The sequence below is a fragment of the Sylvia atricapilla genome, chromosome 8 (assembly GCF_009819655.1).
Source record: "Sylvia atricapilla isolate bSylAtr1 chromosome 8, bSylAtr1.pri, whole genome shotgun sequence".
NCBI lineage: Eukaryota > Metazoa > Chordata > Aves > Passeriformes > Sylviidae > Sylvia > Sylvia atricapilla.
In genome coordinates, this window is record NC_089147.1 from 1,123,665 (window position 1) to 1,142,035 (window position 18,371).

An 18,371-nucleotide genomic window follows, 5' to 3' on the forward strand; every position below is an offset into this window, starting at 1 on the left:
AGCCAAACTTTTCCAGGCTGGGATAAGCTGAACACCAGTTTTGGCTGAGGTTCTGAGACTTGGATCATATTGAGAATTTAGGGAAAAAAGCTCCAAATTTGTTCCCAAAACCTGCTTGAAAATCTGCACCCCACCTTGACCTCTTTTTCCAGGGACACTTGGGAAGGTCAGTCCTGGTCCCTCCTAACAAGGAGCAGCTTCCCCAAGGATCCTGTGACCTTGGGATTTACCCACACTCCGGGGCTGAAACTAGGATTGAACCCAAATTAAATCCCCTGGATCCAGAAAAATCCCTGGAGCAGCCCAAGAAACATTTTCACATCCCTGAATGATCCCTGAGGATTCACCAAGACTTCCAAAAACATTTCATCATCCCCAAAAACCATTCACCAACACTTCCAAAACCTCACCATCCCCAAAACCATTCACCAACACTTCCAAAACCTCACCATCCCCAAAACCATTCACCAACACTTCCAAAACCTCACCATCCCCAAAACCATTCACCAACACTTCCAAAACCTCACCATCCCCAAAAACCATTCACCAACACTTCCAAAACAACTCCAAAGATATGAAAAAAATTCAGAGGGGCAGGAAAAGATGATGCTCCATTAATATTCCCCTAATCAGAGCTGACCCCCCCCAAAAAAAAGCAAGTTCCAATTTATTTTTAAATAATTCTGGGAAGGACAGGGGTGCAAAAACAAAATCCCAGCAGCCTGAATCCTGGAACACTGAATTTTAATTGACCTTTTTGTGTCTCCAGTGAAACCCCTTTTTCACACCGGTGAAATACAGAGAATATTTCTATTTATTTCCTGGCTCTTTTCCCTCCTGATGCTCCTCAGGGCTGCAGTTGGCTGTTTTTCCAGGACAATCTCTAACTGGAAGGTTGTTCCAGGGATTTCTCTTCCCACTGATGTTCTCCCCATTAATTCTCCCCCTTCAGCACAGGCAGCAATTCCCCACTTTCCTTCAGCTCCTGGAAGACAGAAATGCAGCAATTATGAATTTTTTGGGGGATTATCCATCAGGAAATACTCCCTGGCAGCAGGGAATGCATCACTAGAGATCCCTCTTGGTCAACACTCTGAGGTTTATAAGGTATTTTAATTCTGGTTGGGGTGTATTTAGTAAGAAAAAAAGACAAATTTAAGTGGAAAATCACACCTTGAGAGCTCGGGGTGGTGCTCCTGGAACTCCAGACACATTCCAGGCACTCACAAAAATTCCCATCCAAAGGAGGAAAATGGATTTTGTGCCTCCCAGGCAATAAAACCCAACAAGGAAATAAAATATCCTGGGGATTGTGAGCAGGAGGAGCCTGGCCAGCTCACCCTGAAATTCAAATTACAGCTCAGGGAACTGCCTAAGGAACACCAGGAAACACTTGGAAAATAACCTGGAATATTCCTCTTTTCCCACACTTTGGAATAAAAAACTTTCTCTATTTTATTCCGTGTTATGCTGCATTAAAAAATGAAATTTAAACCACTGACAACATCCACTCACCCATAAAAGTCATGAAGTGAAAAGATGCAAAGAGAGAAATCCCATTTAAATACCAGAGAGAAAAGGATTTTACAGCACCTCACAATGCCCAAGCCTCAACTTCCTGAGCACTGGAAAAGTCCCCACACTTCCCAAATTATCCACATTAATTTTATTTATTTAATCCCTACCCTTGCTAAAGAAATAAAAAATAAATCTATCAATTAATCTATATAATATAAGCAGAATTAATCTATATAATTTAAGCAAAGCTTATCTGTAGAAATAAAAATAATGTACGTAATTTAGGTAAAATAAATATAAACAAAATTATTATTTTCATAACAATTTTGTGTATATATAACATATAATTATATTTTTGTAACTTATAAATTATTGTTGATATAAGAATTATTATAGTACTTCAATATAATAATTGAATAATCCCATACTTGTTCAGTAAATAAAAATCTATATACTTTAAATCAAATTAATCTATATAAGTAAAATTAACCTATATAATAGATGTACAGTTGATTTATGTCAATAAAATAAATCTGTACAATTGAACTAAAATTAATCTTTGTAAACAAAATTAATCCATATACTTTAAGTGACATTAATCTACATAAATAAAATTACTCTATGTAATTGAAGTGATCCTTGTTTTAAATAAATCAAATTTCTTCTTAAATAAATCTCATTTCCAGAATTTCAGAAGTACCAGTATATTTTAGAAAGAAATGGGATTTTTTTAAAAAGAAATGGGATATTTTTTAGAAAGAAATGGGATGTTTTTTAGAATGAAATGGGATGTTTTTTAGAATGAAATGGGATAGTTTTTAGAATGAAATGGGATATTTTTTAGAATGAAATGGGATTTTTTTAGAATGAAATGGGATTTACTGATTGAACCCTCCCAGGAGTCCCAGAGTCTGAGGAATTGGCTCTGAACCATCCAGGCAGGAATGAGCTCAGGAGGATTTGGGAACTCTGAGAAAAACTCCAATAAAATTTCCTTTTTCCCAGGAATTTTTTCTGGGAAAAATCTCACCCAGCATAGCTGGGATAAAAAAAAAAAAAAAAAAAAAAAAAAAAAAAGGGGTAAAAATTTGCTTTTTCCCATCATTCATTAAAAAATTTAAAGCTCTTTTCTCTGGAAAAAATCATCCTGGAGTGGCTGCAGGAATTCTGTGGGAATAAGGCAAGAAAATTCCTATAAATGGAGGGATTTTTTTTGCAAATAAATCTGAATTCTTACCTTGACAATGTCCAGCCCTCCCACCAGCTCCCCCTTGACGTAGAGCTGGGGGTACGTGGGCCAGTTGGAAAAGGATTTCAGCCCTTGGCGCACCTGGAAAAGGCAATTTTGGGAATATTTTAGGGAATTTCAGCTTTGGAATAAACCAGCAGGGAAATGGGGAAGGTTCTCTCACCTCCTCGTCCTCCAGGATGTCAAAGGTTTCATAATCCACGCTGCAGAGAAAGGGGAAAAAATGGGTTATTCACGTTATTTGGAGTGGGGCTGTGGAGAAATGCTCAAAAAATAGTAAAAGCACTCGAAAGATGTGAAGAAATGCATCAAAATTCTCAAAAAAACTGCAAAAATCCTCAAAGAAACCTCAAAATCCGGCAAAAAAACCCTCAAAAAATCTTCAAAAAAAACCTTTGAAAGTTTTCGAGACCTTCGGAAAAAACTATCAAAATTCTCAAAAAGTTTTTAAAATCTCAAGGTTTTATAAAAAGCTGGAAGATGATCAAAAAATCCTCAAAGTTCTAAAAAAAACCCCTCAAAAGTCTCAAGGAAATCCTCAAAAGTCTCAAGGAAATCCTCAAAAGTCTCAAGGAAATCCTCAAAAGTCTCAAGGAAATCCTCAAAAGTCTCAAAAAAACCCCTCAAAACTTTAAGGTTTTTAAAAAGTCTCAAAATTGTCAAAAAATCCCTTTAAAAGACTCAAAACCTCAAGATTTTTTTAAAACCCATGAAATGCTGAAAAAAAAAAAAAATCCTGAAAGTTCTCAGAAAAACCTTCAAAGTTCTAAAACCTCATGATTTTTTAAAATTCCCAAAATTCTCAAAAAAAACCCCTCAAAAGTCTCAAAAACCTTAAGATTTTTTAAAAATCCCTAAAATTTCTCAAAACCCCCTCAAAATCCCCCCCAAAACCCCTCAAAATTCTAACAGAGAAACCCCAAAATCTTGGAAAAAACTCTCAAAATTCTTAAAAAAAAAAAAAAATCAAAATTCTCAGTGAAAACGCTCAAGAACTCTCCAAAAAGCCCTCAAAATTTCCTCAAAATTCTAATAAAAACCATCAAATTTCTCTCTGAAGATCCCCTCTCAAAATTCTCAAAAAAAATCTTTACAAATCTTGAAAAAACCTTCAAAATTCTCCAAAAACTCCTGAATAACCTCAAAAAAAAACCCCAAAAAAACCCCATTAAAATTCTCAGGGAACCCTTCAACTGCTTGAAAACCTCTTTAAAAATAATAATAAAAAAAAACTCTTTACATTTGAGGAAGAATTCCTCTCACATTTTCCAATTTATTTCCCATCCAATGCAGTTTGTGACCTACCCAGAGTTATTCATGATTTCTAGGATTTGTTTGCTGAAGCCACATTTTGCCATCTGAAATGCAAAAAAAAAAATTCAGATATTTAAATTTCTCTGCTTTTTTTGTTTTGTTTTGTTTTAATCCATGGAATTCCAGCTACAGCACAGCAATTCCCAATTTTCTGCTGGATGAGGCACTCCTTAATCCCTTTTCCATCCTTTATCTCCTGATTTTTAGGGATTTATGGAATAAATCTGCTTTATTTTGAGGTGTCACTGCCTGGCTTCACCATGAGAATGAACTACAGCTAATGAACAAGAGCAGCAACTTGTTATATTTATGATAATTATAATTAATTGTAATGAATTAATAATTAATATCCACTGCCAGGGATGAAAAACATCCAGCCATTTTTTTAGATATTAATAGATATTATATATATATATATAAAATATATATATATTATATTACTATAATATTCATTAATATTTAAATATATATTATATTATACCTATTAGATATTTCTATTAATAGCTTAATAGAAACATCTAATATTTAGATAATGTTCAGCAATAACATTCAATAATAAAATTCAATAAAATCCAATAAAATTCAGCAATAAAAACCCGTCCTATGGTTTACAGAAGCACCAAATAAAAAGACCAATAACTTTTCCAGCAGCCCTGATGTGAATTAAGGAATTAAAGTTAAAAAAATTCAATATTTTCTGGAGCCCTCCACGTTACCTGTTTGTTTCCCTTCATAAAGAGCATCACAGGAGCTTTGTTGATCAAGGATTTCAGCCTGCAAAAAGACATCAAACACCTTGGTCATCATCCCAAACAAAATGCAGAAGTGGAAATGAAAATTAAAATTGAGAAATCTCCAGGAATTCCCCCCTGGGATGGGGCTGGGCACAATCCCATTCCCCACGGAGCAGCTTGGTTAAAAAATCTCACTCAAACTGCCCCAAAGCTGCTGCTGCTCCCTAAAAACCCATTCCATGGATAATTTTATTTTTTGAAGGGAATTCTGAAGCCCTTTGGGAAGCAAAGGACATTTCCCATTCCCTCTTTTGCCTAAAAAGTTTGTGCCAAGCAAAAAAAAAATCTGTCTAAATGGAGTTACTGCTCATGAAATCTGTGACCTTTCATCAAGAACTGGCCAAAAAAATGTTTAATTTTTAAAACTCTTTAAAAAGCACAGGAAGGAACCAAAAGGCCTTAAAAGTAAGTTTTTAAAGGCTACAAAAAGTAAATTTTGAAAGATGAGCCCACCTCGTTTTTAGCTCCAATTTAATCTCTGCTAAAAGCATTAATTGGGGTTTATGGCCTCGGTGAAACAACTGAAAAGCCAAGATAAATTTGGAAGGAATTACTAAATCCCTGGACTTTAGAATGGTGGGATTACTATTTATCAGCACTTTTAAAAGGGATTAATGAAATTATTTCTCCATTGCACTGAGCAGGGAGGAGAACCAGGCTGGGGTTCCCAGAGCTGGGAAGCTGGTGGCAAATAAATAAAGCTGGAAAAAGCTTAAAAAGATGATTTTTTTCCCAGTTATTCTTCAAGAATAAATTCTTAAAAGGAGACAAGAAGGTATCTCTATCTATATATCCACCTATGGATATAGATACATAAATACATAAGTATATATATATATATAACATATAAATGGATCAGATATACAAATATATAGTTATACAGATATTTATAAATATACAGACATATATACATACATAGAAATATATTAATATATTAATAGCAATATAAAAATAGTTATAAATATATAAATATAGAGATATAAAAACACATAGATTTATAAATGTCTACATAGATATATAATCTAGATTTATAAATATTTATAAATACTTAAATACAGAGCTAATATATAGATTCATAAATCTATATAGATATAGATATCTACACACATATATATAGACACATATAGACATAGATATATAAATAGATACATAAATAGGTGTATAAATGTAAATATATAATATAAAACAAAATATAAAATAAATATATAAATATGTATAAATATCTACATAAATATATAAAATATCTATATAAATATATAAAAAATCTATAAAAATATCTATAAATATATAGAGATATATAAAGGTACACATATATAAATATAAATGTACATATATTAAATATATATATGTAAATATAAATTTATAAATATATAAATAGATTAGTTCTTGCTATAAGCAGAAATTACACCCCGAATATAAGTAAAGATTCTTGGACTAAAATGCACAAACCCCCAAAGACACGGGAAAAACTGCAGGAATTCTGTAAGTAAATAAAATCCTGAGGCAATCCTGCTAAAGTAGGAATTACCAGGGGCTTTTCCCTATATGAACATAGGAAAAAACCCTCAATAATTGCAATAATTCCCCCACCTGTCCTCCAGCTTCTGGGCCTTGGGGCAGATCGTGTCCAGCTCTCCTGATGCCTCGAGCTCCTGGGGAAATCAGAGAGGGGGAAAAAAGCAAAAAAATGAGACAGAAAAAGCAACAAAAATACCAAAATAAACCAAAAAAAAACAAAAAAAAAACCACAAACAAAAACAAAACAAAACAAAACAAAAAAAAAAAAAAAAAAAAAAAACCAAAACAAAACAAAAAAACAAAAAAAAAAAAAACCAAAACCAAAAAAATAAAGCAAGAAAAATCCATTTCAGGCAAAGCAAAAATAGGGGAAAATTCCCTTTGGTCACCTTGATGATGTCCAGGCCCCCGATGAGCTCCCCAGACACGTAGAGCTGCGGGTAGGTCGGCCAGTTGGAGAAAGTTTTGAGCCCCTGCCGAACTTCCTCATCAGAGAAAATGTCAAAGCTGCTGAAAGCCACGTTGTGCCTGTTCAGGATCTCCACCATCTGCTTGCTGAAGCCTAAAAAAAAAGGGATTTCAACTGGATTTCAATAAAGGTGGGCTCACCTCAGCCGCTTAAAAATGTTTTTTTTTTCTCCCCAGCGAGCTCAAAACTCCTCTGGTTGTTGTTTTTTCTTTAGCAACAGCTTCCAACAATATCAAAGGGGAAAAATCCATTTAATAGCTGGCAAATAAATGGGTTTTGTTAATTTGCTTCATTCATACTCTCATTTTCCAAGGTGTTTTTGTTGCTCTGGTCAATGAGCCCTCACTTTAAACCTTTTGTAATTTAATTATTCCTTACCAGCCACTCGTGCAGAAATCCCACCCAGATCTTTCCTGCTGGGAATGTTGGGATATTTTATTCCCAGTGAATCCCAACCAATCCATCTCCCTGCTTGGCATGGCATTGCCCACAGCTGAAATAAAGCTGATTTTTGCATGGCATTGCCCACAGCTCAAATAAAACTGATTTTTCCCCCCCTCTCCCCAGCTCCTGGAGCTCATTTATTGGAATAACCAGCAGCACTGAGCCTGGAGGTGTTTGCTGAGCAGCTCCCAGGTGAAGGGGAACTTCAGGATCCTCCTTCTCTCTCATGAACTCCAAAAATGCAGCAGGAAAGGAAGGAAAAAACGACTGGTCACTGTCCATCCTCACCTTGTGCTTCCCCTACCCAGGATTTACATTTCTTGCAGACATTTTCTCAGGCTCTCTGTTCTGATTTTTGATCCTGTTGTTTTCTCAGTGACCTGAATGAACTCCTGAGAGCTCTGAGGACAGAACTGCAGGTGGTTTGATAAGATTACTCACCCCCAGTCTGGCTGGGGCATCAGAATGTCCTGTTACACAAACACATTGGTACACTGGGTGAGCACAGCACAGCAGGGATGCATCCCCCCAAAACTGACAGAGTGGGAAAATGCTGCCCAGAAAGGAGAGAAACCCCAGGTGCTGGAGCCCAGGATATTCCTCTGGACACCCTGGAAGGTCACAGACCTCACCAGAGAGGTTTGGGACTTGAGCAAGAGGGTTTGAGATCTGGCATGGGGGTCTGGGCTCTGTCCAGGGGTGCTGCCTGGCACAGAGCCCAGGAGAACAAATCCTTTAAGTCTGTGGAAAAAAGCTTCCAACACTGAGAGAAGAATTACAAGTCACAGAGGTGTGACAAACAGTGGTATAGTGGGTCACAGGGTGGAAAATTTGTAGTTTTAGGGTTCTTAGTATGGAGGTGAATGGGGAACAAGATGGAGGATTTAGGGCAGTGCCCTGGCCTCCATCTCCTGGGGACAGTGGCACAAAGTGGTTTAAGGGGATTGGGTCAGAGCAGAGGTGACCCTGTTAGTACAGGTGACAGGTATTGGCACATCACTGTCAATAAGACACACATAATTATCTGTATAAAAGGACAGTGACCTCCCATGGAGGGGCTCATCCTGTGTCTGAGCAGCAGAACACCTTGGCTGGGCTCAGAGAACACTGTGAGAGAAGAATTAATCAACACCACGACAAACCAAGAAAAAAACAAACCCTCGAACACTCCCTTTCATCCTGCCTCAGGGTCTTCAGAGGGCAAAAGTCTCTCTCCAACCACCACCTGAGCGTGGGGTGAGAGGAGACCCCAGCCCGAGGAGGCAGGAGATGCTCACCACAGCGGGGCTCCTTGGGAGAGCCCTTCATGAAGAGCATGCAGGGGGCAGCGTTGACGAGCTTGCTGAGGCGGGTCTGGAGCTGCTGCTGGGCAGAGGCAGCGGGGCTGGGCGCGGCGCCCGCGTGCCGCTGCACCTTCTGCGTCAGCTCCGGGGCGTGGGCGCCGTCCAGCCTGTCCACCTTCTGGCAGTCCTGCAGGGAAACAAACACACACAGAGCCTTGTTCTAGTTGGGAGAGGGGTCCGCCGCTTGGGACCCAGAGAGCCACAACCACCACCAAAAGATGTCTCGCTAGAAACAGCTTTTTGGGGGGTCAGGGCGCTCCTCAGCTGGCAGAGGGGCTTCTCAGCAGGAGGGCAGAGCGGTGATTTCAGCTCAGTGATTTCAGCTCAGAGATTTCAGCTCTCAGAGATTCCAGCGCTCAGAGATTCCAGCGCTCAGAGATTCCAGCGCTCAGAGATTCCAGCGCTCAGAGATTCCAGCGCTCAGAGATTCCAGCGCTCAGAGATTCCAGCGCTCAGAGATTCCAGCGCTCAGAGATTCCAGCTCCTGCCCTTGTGAGTTAGCCCCTCTTCTAGCCGGCCGTGGTGAGAGAGAGAGAGCTTTTGTATAGAATTTCCGCAGGTGGTAACTTTATTGCAAAGGTACCAGCGAAAGGGATCCAGGGATGAGGTGCCTCTGCCGGAAACCCAGGGGTTTTTTTTATGGGACACCAGAGTGGGAGGAAAAGAGTACAAAACCAATCAATGTAACAGATCTACATAAGATCCCCAGGGGGCTTGTGGGTCTCCGGACAGGTCGCCGGTCGCAGTGACTAAAAAGTTTGTCTTTTGTCTTAGGGGCTCTGGGTGAAGTTGCAAAATTCTTTCTTAACTCCTCAGCTTGGCTCTCTCCAGGGCAGAGCAGCCGGGGCTCTGCCCACCCCCACAGACCCTCGTGCCATCAAAGGGATTTCCAACTGCTCCACCCTGGAAATGTGATGGTTAAGGGTAACTTAGATGGAAAAAAAACGCATCTCGCCCATGGATCCTTGCAATGTGCAGTGTTCTCCTTGGGTTACACACGGCCATCACCCACCCCAGGGCATCCCCTTTCCCTGTTTCCCCATTGGCATTGGGGCCTGGTGTCCTGTTCTCTCTTCCTTATGGTCACTGGCCCCCTGTCCTGTCCCTTGTACCCCGCACAAACCTCAGACCCTATTTAACTAAGAAAAACCACACGTTCTCCCTCTTTGGCTCCGGATTCACCTTCAGCACATGGAATAAACGCCTGCTGGGAACTGATCTGGGGCTGGGAGCCTTGTGCCCCTCTGCTGAGCCAGCCTGGTAACGTGTGTGGCTGTGTGAGCTGGATTGCTGCCTGAACACTTCCCAGTTTCTCTAAGGAGAACTGACCGGGATTTAGAAAGGCTGTAGCTTCACTCCAGAAAGACACACTGTTAGAACCCTTCAGGCCAGGACGGGCTAAAAGCACAGCACACACCGCAGGGATGCTGTTCCCACAGCCAGCCAAGTGTTTTCCACACTTCGGGAAAAGTTTAATGCTCACTCCCCCTTGCATTTGTTCTAAGGGAAAGGACCCAGAGAGTTCTTTGTGGTTCTGACAGGGAGTGGCTCAGGGCCATGAGAGAAGCAGCTACTGAACCTTTTCACTGTTGTTCAAACCCTACACCTCTAGCAGGTGTTTCCAAACAGGGAAAGAGTTTCATTTGACCATAATAAGAAGTTAGCTGGAAAGGTCTCTGGATTTCTCTTTGCAATGGCTCGGAGGCAGCCCAGAAGTGTAGATTGGACCCTGAAAATTTTACTCAAATGTTGTTTTTCTTACAGGGCCAAGGGCCAAAAGCCCACCTAAACAATTAGGTACTAAAGGGAGAGAACAGAGGAGCACCAGGGCTTTTGGAGGTGTGTTAGCAAGGTGTCTCTGGTTTCTCAGGCACCCGCACTAGGCTTATTATTTGCTTTCTGCAACGTTTTGTTACTTTTCATTATCAAACCCTTTGATCTACAAAACCTCCTGGAAGAGCAGCCTCTCTGTTACAGCCAGTTCTGCCAGGCTGGACCTTCAGGGTGTGGGTGAAACCCACACCTCTCCCTGCTGGCAGCAAGGCAAACTGTCCCTCCTAAAACATTCAGTATTTAGGAAGCAGCACAAACGGAGTCAGAGGCTGTTTGGAGTGTTTCTAGCAGGGCGTGAGAGGTTCTCTGAAGCTCTAATTTGCGATTAACCCCTGATTATGGAAATGGGCCAAACTTATTTCTGTCTGAAAAACTTGTGCCCATCATCCCCTTGGCCTCTGGGAGGCTTTGACTGCCCAAGGTTTATCTGTTGAAGGTCTTTAATAAATCCTCACTTTATTCTCTTAATCTTGTCCAGCCTCTGTTCTAGGGAGCCACTCCAAGGCACCAGGAACAGCAGCAACACTGCCTCTAGAAATACTTATTAAAGAAAATATAATCAATTTTATCATCACAGGCAAATAGCACTCAAAATTATATCTATTATTACCATATTTACATGGGTTTTCTCCCAACTGCAACACAAAGAAAGGTTGCTGTAAATTTTTTGACCCAAGTACAACCACTATAATAAAAAAAAAACCCTATGTAGGAATCCAGAAGCACTTAAAGAAAGTCCTGAAATATTCCATATAAAGTGCAAAAACCATCCCTATCTCCATTTTTAGGTTCCACTGGATAGACTTCAATCAGTTACAGAGGTGTTTCCCCACTGAGAAAGCTCAGGGTAGAGCATTACACAAGTATAAGTATTAAGAGCCCACATGGATTCTATTTTCTCTTAAATCCAGTTTCTCTTAAATTCATTTCCCCTTAAATCCATTTCCTCTTACCTTAAAGAACAAGAACGTTGGAACAGAACTAATTCCATATTTTTCAGACACTTCAGGCACAGCCTCAGCTTCCAGCTAAAAACCAAACCACAAAAAAAGAAAAAAACACAAAAAAACAAACCCTGGATTATTGTCATAATCTTCTTTCAAGTTTCACTGTGAATGTCAATCCTGGAATGTTCTCCCTGGCATTTGATACATTTAAACAGGCTCTGCTGCTAAAGTTTGGGGACATTTGCATTTAAATGAGACTCTCTGGGCTGCTGTGGCCCCCACTGAACCTCCACGGTGTCAAAACAGGTTCAGAGGTTTTTATTTTGTTGCACATTTCAAAACACGCCCCGAGGCTGCGAATAAAATTTTTGGTGCACTCCTGACCCGGTAAAATTTTCCATCCTGCGCAGCTCCTGTTATATTGGAATCCATAAATCACTGCCCCCAGTTGTGTCACCATCACAGAGGTTCTTTGGTGCCCCTTTGGGGGTCTCTCCATCAGCCCTGACCTCTGCAGCCTCCTGCAAACCAGCAGGGGAAAAGGAGGTGCTCCTTCCCCTGGCGGTGCTCAAACTCGTGTTTTAACTCCTGCTGAGTGCCCAGCCTTGGGATTCCTGCTCCCACTTCCATCTTGTAGGGATCTGCTATCAACATTTATCTCAACTGGCTCAGATTTGGAGCTGCTCCACCTGCTCAGAGCTCTGAATGAGCTCACTGATTACAGAGGCAAAGCAGGAGCATCAAAACTGAGCCCCAGCCTCCTCCAACAGGATCAACTGAGAACCTACAGCTAGAAAATGAAACCTTACAGATGACTGGAAGAGAACAGGTAATTCCAATTATCCATTCTTTTTCCAGGGGCAAATGATGACTTCCACCTCTCATACTCCTTTTCTTTCCCAGCAAAATTTCCTGCTGGGATATTTATGACACACAAGAGATTTCAGGAATTTGGTATTTCAGGAATTTGCCTCTTGTTGGCACAGCTTCCCAGAATGTTGTCTGGGAGTGTTTGGGGATGTGAACACACTCATTTCAACCCAAACATGTGAGGAGGTAACAGGTGCAGGGCAATTCAAAGCAGGTTAGATATTCTGGAAGATAAAAAAATCCCACCAAGAATTGCCAAAATCAAATATATTCCTCTTGAGGAGTTCCTCTCTCCAAAATAAACCAGTAAAACTCACCCAAGAATTTTCATCAGCTTGTTTTCTCTAAGCAAGAACACCAGGAGTATTAAAATTACTGAGAGGAGGAAAGTTAGGGGGAAGGATGTGCCACTGTCTTGGTTTTACAGCCCTGGATGACTTTGGAACCTCGTTATTAAAAAATAAATTACAGCTGAATAATAAAGGTCATAAATAAATAATACAGGAATAAGAAAAAGGCAACTGAGAGATTACAGACTTTGTTGGGCTGAGTAAGAGCTACTAAACTCTAGATAAATTCAAGCATCTTGAAGTTGCAATATGTTGAAAATTAGTCTTTGGGAGCTCTAAGTCATAAAATACCATTAAAATAATTCTGTCTTGTTTTACAAATACCAGCTGAGAGGACTCATTAAAGAAAAACCCCTCACACACATCCTAAAGGCTGTAAAAATCCCATTAAAATACTCACACACAGCTGGCTGCTCCATTGCTCCCTGCCTTCATCATCCCACAAGTGTCTCATTAACCAGACACATTTGGTTTAAAACCAGCAGCACGTGGATGAAGGGAATTCCTTTCTCCTTCCCCTGGATCTCAGTGGGATGTGCAGAGGGTCCCACGAAGCACAGTGACAATGTTGCAGGGGCTGAAGTCACCTTGTGAAGGGTCTTTGTAGTGCCACAGGAACCCTCTGGTGAGATCCCTCACCCAGCAACATCTCCAGGGCTGGACACCCTGGGGCAGGGGGAGGTGTCCCTGCCATGGCAGGGGTGCCACTGGGTGGGATTTAGGGTCCTTTCCCCTCTAAAGGATTCCAGGATTCCCTGTCTGAGCCCATCCCTGATGGCAGCAGCACCTCTGGGATAACACTGGATGGGATTTAGGGTCCTTTCCCACCCAAAGCATTCCAGGATTCCCTGTCTGAGCCCATCTCTGATGGCAGCAGCACCTCTGGGATAACACTGGATGGGATTTAGGGTCCTTTCTCACCTAAACCATTCCAGGATTCCCTGTCTGAGCCCATCTCTGATGGCAGCAGCACCTCTGGGATAACACTGGATGGGATTTAGGGTCTCTCCACCCAAACCATTCCAGGATTCCTTGGCTATGCCCACCCCTGACAGCAGCACCTCAGGGATAACACTGGATGGGATTTAGGGTCCTTTCTCACCTAAACCATTCCAGGATTCCCTGTCTTAGTCCATCCCTGATGGCAGCAGCACCTCTGGGGTAACACTGGATGGGATTTAGGGTCCTTTCCCACCCAAAGCAATCCAGGATTCCCTGTCTGAGCCCACCCCTGACTGCAGCAGGGATTTAGGGTCCTTTCCCACCCAAAGCAATCCAGGATTCCCTGTCTGAGCCCACCCCTGGCAGCAGCACCTCTGGGATAACAGATGTGAGAGGGGCACTGGCAATGAGAGGCCACTGAGGCATTCCCAGAGGAACCTCTCCCTGCTGAGGAATCTTTCCCCTCCCCAGGAGCTGCCCTGGCCTCACCTGCACGAAGGTGACCTGGCTGTGCTCCTGTGCCAGCGCTGCCATCACCTCGTTCATCTGCGCACACTGCGGAGCCCACGGCGCCCAGAAGTGAACCACCACCAGGGACCTGGGGACAAACAGCATTCCTGGGATAAAGTGCTCCCAAAAAAAACCCCCAGGATCATGGAATCACTGAGCCTGGAAGTGAACTAACACCAGGGACCTGGGGACAAACAGCATTCCTGGGATAAAGTGCTCCCAAAAAAACCCCAGGATCATGGAATCACTGAGCCTGGAAGTGAACCACCACCAGGGACCTGGGGACAAACAGCATTCCTGGGATAAAGTGCCCCCCAAAAAACACCCCAGGATCATGGAATCACTGAGTCTGGAAGTGAACTAACACCAGGGACCTGGGGACAAACAGCACTCCTGGGATAAAGTGCCCAAAAAACCCCCAGGATCATGGAGTCACTGAGCCTGGGAAAGGCTTCCAGGGGCACCATCCATTATTTTTTTTGACCCAAGTACAACTACTAAAATAAATTTAAAAAAAAAAGCCCTATGTAGGAATCCAGAAGCACTTAAAGAAAGCCCTGAAATATTCCATATAAAGTGCAAACCCCATCCCTATCTCCATTTTTAGGTTCCACTGGATAGACTTCAATCAGTTACAGAGGTGTTTCCCCACTGAGAAAGCTCAGGGTAGAGCAACACAAAAGTGTAAGTATTAAGAGCCCACATGGATTCTATTTTCTCTTAAATCCATTTTCTCTTAAATCCATCTTCTCTTAAATCCATTTCCCCTTACCTTAAAGAACAAGAACGCTGGAACTGAACTAATTCCATATTTTTCAGACATTTCAGCCTCAGCTCCCACCCTCCAGGTGCCCCAGCCCTGGGAATTACCACCTCCAGGAATTCCCTGCACACTCCAGGGATGGGAATTCCAGAAAAACCCACCCCCAGCACTTTCCTGAGATGAAAACCAACCCTTTGGGAAAGATTTTGGAAGCATAACCAGGACTTTTCCTTTCCCAGGAAACAGTCTGACCCCAGCCAGCACTCAGTACAAAACCCATCACACTGCAAGGTTGTTTTTCTGCTTTCATTAGCTCCACTCTTATTCCAGCTTTTCTGGGATGTTTGGGATTGGCTCCAGGCAGCATTTAAAGGCAATCCCATCCCACTGGGCACCAGCTCCCACGGGGTTACACATCTGGGATGACAACATGAGAAAATATTGGAATTTTCAGATCCTTTCTCCACGTTTGCACAGGTGGACCCCAGCAGAGAATGGGAATAAGGAATCAATGTAATAATATTAATTCACTTAGAAAACCAGAGAAATCAAGTCACCCATCCCAGAGAGGGCACTTCTTGTCTTTTATTCCTAAAGAATGGAAGTAAATTCAGTGTGAACTGCAGCAGCTGCGTGGGCAGCACAAGGCCCCTGGATGTTTTCACAAACTTGATTTTCCAATGACATTCCAGAAAACTCTGGCAGAGAAACGACAGAACAACTTTTCCTTCTGCCCCTCAAGTGCTCAGTTGAAGTCTGTGCCCAGAGCAGGACACAGCTGCCCACAGGGAAAAACCATCACAGGATTATTTCCTCCTCATCCCACCACAGCCTGCTCCTTCCTTACCAACATCCAGCTGCAATATATTCATTTTTATCCTCAGGAAGAACAAATTGTAAATTCATTTGCACTACGGGTTTTGGAGTTGTTTTGAGTTTTGTTGTTGTTTTTGTTTTTTTTTTAATTCATTCACAGAACAATTCAAATTTTGCAATTGAGCTGCTCTCTGAGCACTTCAATTTCACCTTTAAAAAAGCCAGATTAATTGCAAACATTAAGAAAGATAAAAATAAAATGAAGCATTTAAGTAATTCTAAACAAAGTCTTCCCTGCATTCAACCAAGGTTAAAAAAAAGCTGCACTGTTAAACAGGGCAAGGACAAAAAGGTTATGACCAATCCCCAATTTTCTCTTTAAATATCAAGATTTGCACTTGTCCCACAGCACAAACTTGCTGATAACTCAGTGCAGGAAATGTCAGTTTTCTGAAACAAGGAATCCTCTGAAATTAATGTGTAATTATCACTGCTGTTCTCAAGGGAAGCAGAGGAAGAGTCACCAGAACTATCAACTCATCTTGGGGCCCAGAAGGATAAAACAAATAAACTGAAATAATCAATTCTTTAGAGACAAAAACTGAATGATGTTCTGTGACAAAGGCACTGAGAAAATTACTGGTGGGGTTTTTTTTTTAATAACTTTAAAATACCGTGTTTGTTCCTGAAGCCATTTTCATTTGGGCACATCAGTTTTTTCTGTAAGCTCCCTACAAAATAATCCATTTCCAGGACAATGCCAGGGGGGAAAGTGGAAATCCTGCAGCAAGTCTGCAAGAAATTCTGCTCCTTCCTCCCAGAACCATCATTTAACAGCATTTCCTGCTGCTGCTATTCCACCACACTTTTAATCAGCCGTGAATCTCTAATTACAGAGGTGGTTACTGCAGCTCTTCCCTGCCAGGGTTAAACCTGTGCATGGACTAAACCCACTGGAATTGTTCCAGGACAGGCTGGGAGATGTCCCTGGATGGGCTTTCAGCTCCCAAACCAGGCTGGGATTGCAGGAAAAACACAACTCGGTCATTCATCGTTAGAGAACAAAACCAGATGAATGAGAGCCTCGGGCAAGAGACGAATAATTCAGGAGAACACGATGAATAAATGAATTTATCCTGTGGCAATAAACACCCCAAACCTGCTGTTCCCATTGAAATGTCCCGGCGGTTTCGCTGACACCTGCAGGACAATCCCACCTCTGCTTTTTATTGTCCCCGCGCAGGTGCCACCGAGCGCCGCGACAGCACCGGCCCCTCCCGAGCCGTGTGCCCTGGGGGACACGGGAGGGGACACGGGAGGGGACACGGGGATGGCACCAGGGAGGGGACACGGGGATGGCACCAGGGAGGGGACACGGGGATGGCACCATGGAGGGGACACCGGGAATGGCACCATGGAGGGGACACCGGGAATGGCATCCATAAAAGGGACACCGGGAATGGCACCTACAGAGGGGACACCGGGGATGGCACCATGGAGGGGACACCGGGGATGGCACCATGGAGGGGACACCGGGGATGGCATCCATAAAAGGGACACCGGGAATGGCACCATGGAGGGGACACCGGGGATGGCATCCATAAAAGGGACACCGGGAATGGCACCATGGAGGGGACACCGGGAATGGCATCCATAAAAGGGACACAGGGAATGGTACCCATGGAGAGGACACAGTGAATGGTGCCCACGGAGGGGACCTCGGGGTGGCACTGAGTGATGGTACCCGGGGATGGTACCCGTGGAGGAGACTCAGGGATGGCACCGCGGGGACGGGACAGAGGTAAGGGACAGAGGAACGGGACCCACCCTCAGTGTCCCCTCACCTGTCCCGCCCCCAGTGTCCCCTCAGTGTCCCCTCACCTGTCCCACCCGCAGTGTCCCCTCAGTGTCCCCTCACCTGTCGGGGCGCTGCAGCAGCTGCTGGAACTGCTCGGCGGAGCCCGCGGCCGCCACCGCGCCCGCCATGGCCCGGCTGAGGGAGGGACACGTGGTGTCACCGCCGGGTCACGTGGGCTCACCGCCGGGTCACGTGCGTCCGCTCCCGGTCACGCGCTTCCTCCCGCGTCACGTGGGGTCTGTCTGTATCACGTGGTTTCCTACGTCATGTGTTCCGCCTGTGTCACGTGTCCTCCTGTGTCACGTGTGTCCCCTGTCCCCTGTGGCGCCCCTGTGGCCGGGGACACGTCCCCAGGGTGCTGCCGGTCGCCGCCGGCCCGCAGCGCTGCCAAACGTGCCCGATTCTCCTCTAAGTGCTGTGCCGGGATGTTCCGCCTTCGCCAGTGTGGGAGGGAGGAGATTTAATCCACATTTATACACTGATGTGACCTCCAGTGTGGGAGGAAGAGATTTAATCCAGATTTATACACTGATGTGACCTCCAATATGTAAGGAAGGAGATTTAATCCAGACTTGAACCCTGATGTGACATCCAATATCTGAGAAAGAGATTTAATCCAGATTTGAACACTGACGTGACCTCCACTATGTGAAGAATGAGATTTAATCCAGAGTTAAAAGCTGATGTGACCTCCAATATGTGAGAAAGGAGATTTAATCCAGACTTGAACCCTGATGTGACCTCCAGTTGGTGAGGAACGAGATTTAATCCAGAGTTAAAAGTTGATGTGGCCTCGAATATGTGAGAAAGAAGATTTAATCCAGATTTGAATG

General features: G+C 43.1%; 1 protein-coding gene and 1 long non-coding RNA gene across 7 annotated transcripts in view; one reads left to right on the forward strand and one right to left on the reverse strand.

Moving 5' to 3' along the window:
- LOC136363943 (uncharacterized) overlaps positions 1-18,371 on the forward strand; it is a 181,320-nt gene that overhangs the window by 137,136 nt on the left and 25,813 nt on the right. The window lies entirely within an intron of this gene.
- On the reverse strand, positions 728-17,787 carry GLRX3 (glutaredoxin 3). 6 transcript variants are annotated; one of them, XM_066323388.1, is made up of 11 exons: positions 17,599-17,787; positions 14,081-14,189; positions 11,436-11,510; positions 8,584-8,776; positions 6,783-6,955; positions 6,466-6,527; positions 4,798-4,855; positions 4,073-4,125; positions 2,931-2,970; positions 2,756-2,848; positions 728-985 (listed from the first exon to the last, which is right to left on the reverse strand). In XM_066323388.1, exons 1-11 carry the CDS (start codon positions 17,664-17,666, stop codon positions 935-937), a joined length of 975 nt encoding a protein of 324 aa, XP_066179485.1. In that variant the 5' UTR covers positions 17,667-17,787; the 3' UTR covers positions 728-934. The 6 variants fall into 6 exon arrangements, with proteins under 6 accessions (XP_066179485.1, XP_066179486.1, XP_066179488.1 ...); XM_066323389.1 differs by lacking the exon at positions 14,081-14,189 and adding an exon at positions 9,507-9,552 and having other exon boundaries at positions 8,584-8,803; positions 17,599-17,761; XM_066323391.1 differs by lacking the exon at positions 17,599-17,787 and adding an exon at positions 9,507-9,552 and having other exon boundaries at positions 8,584-8,803.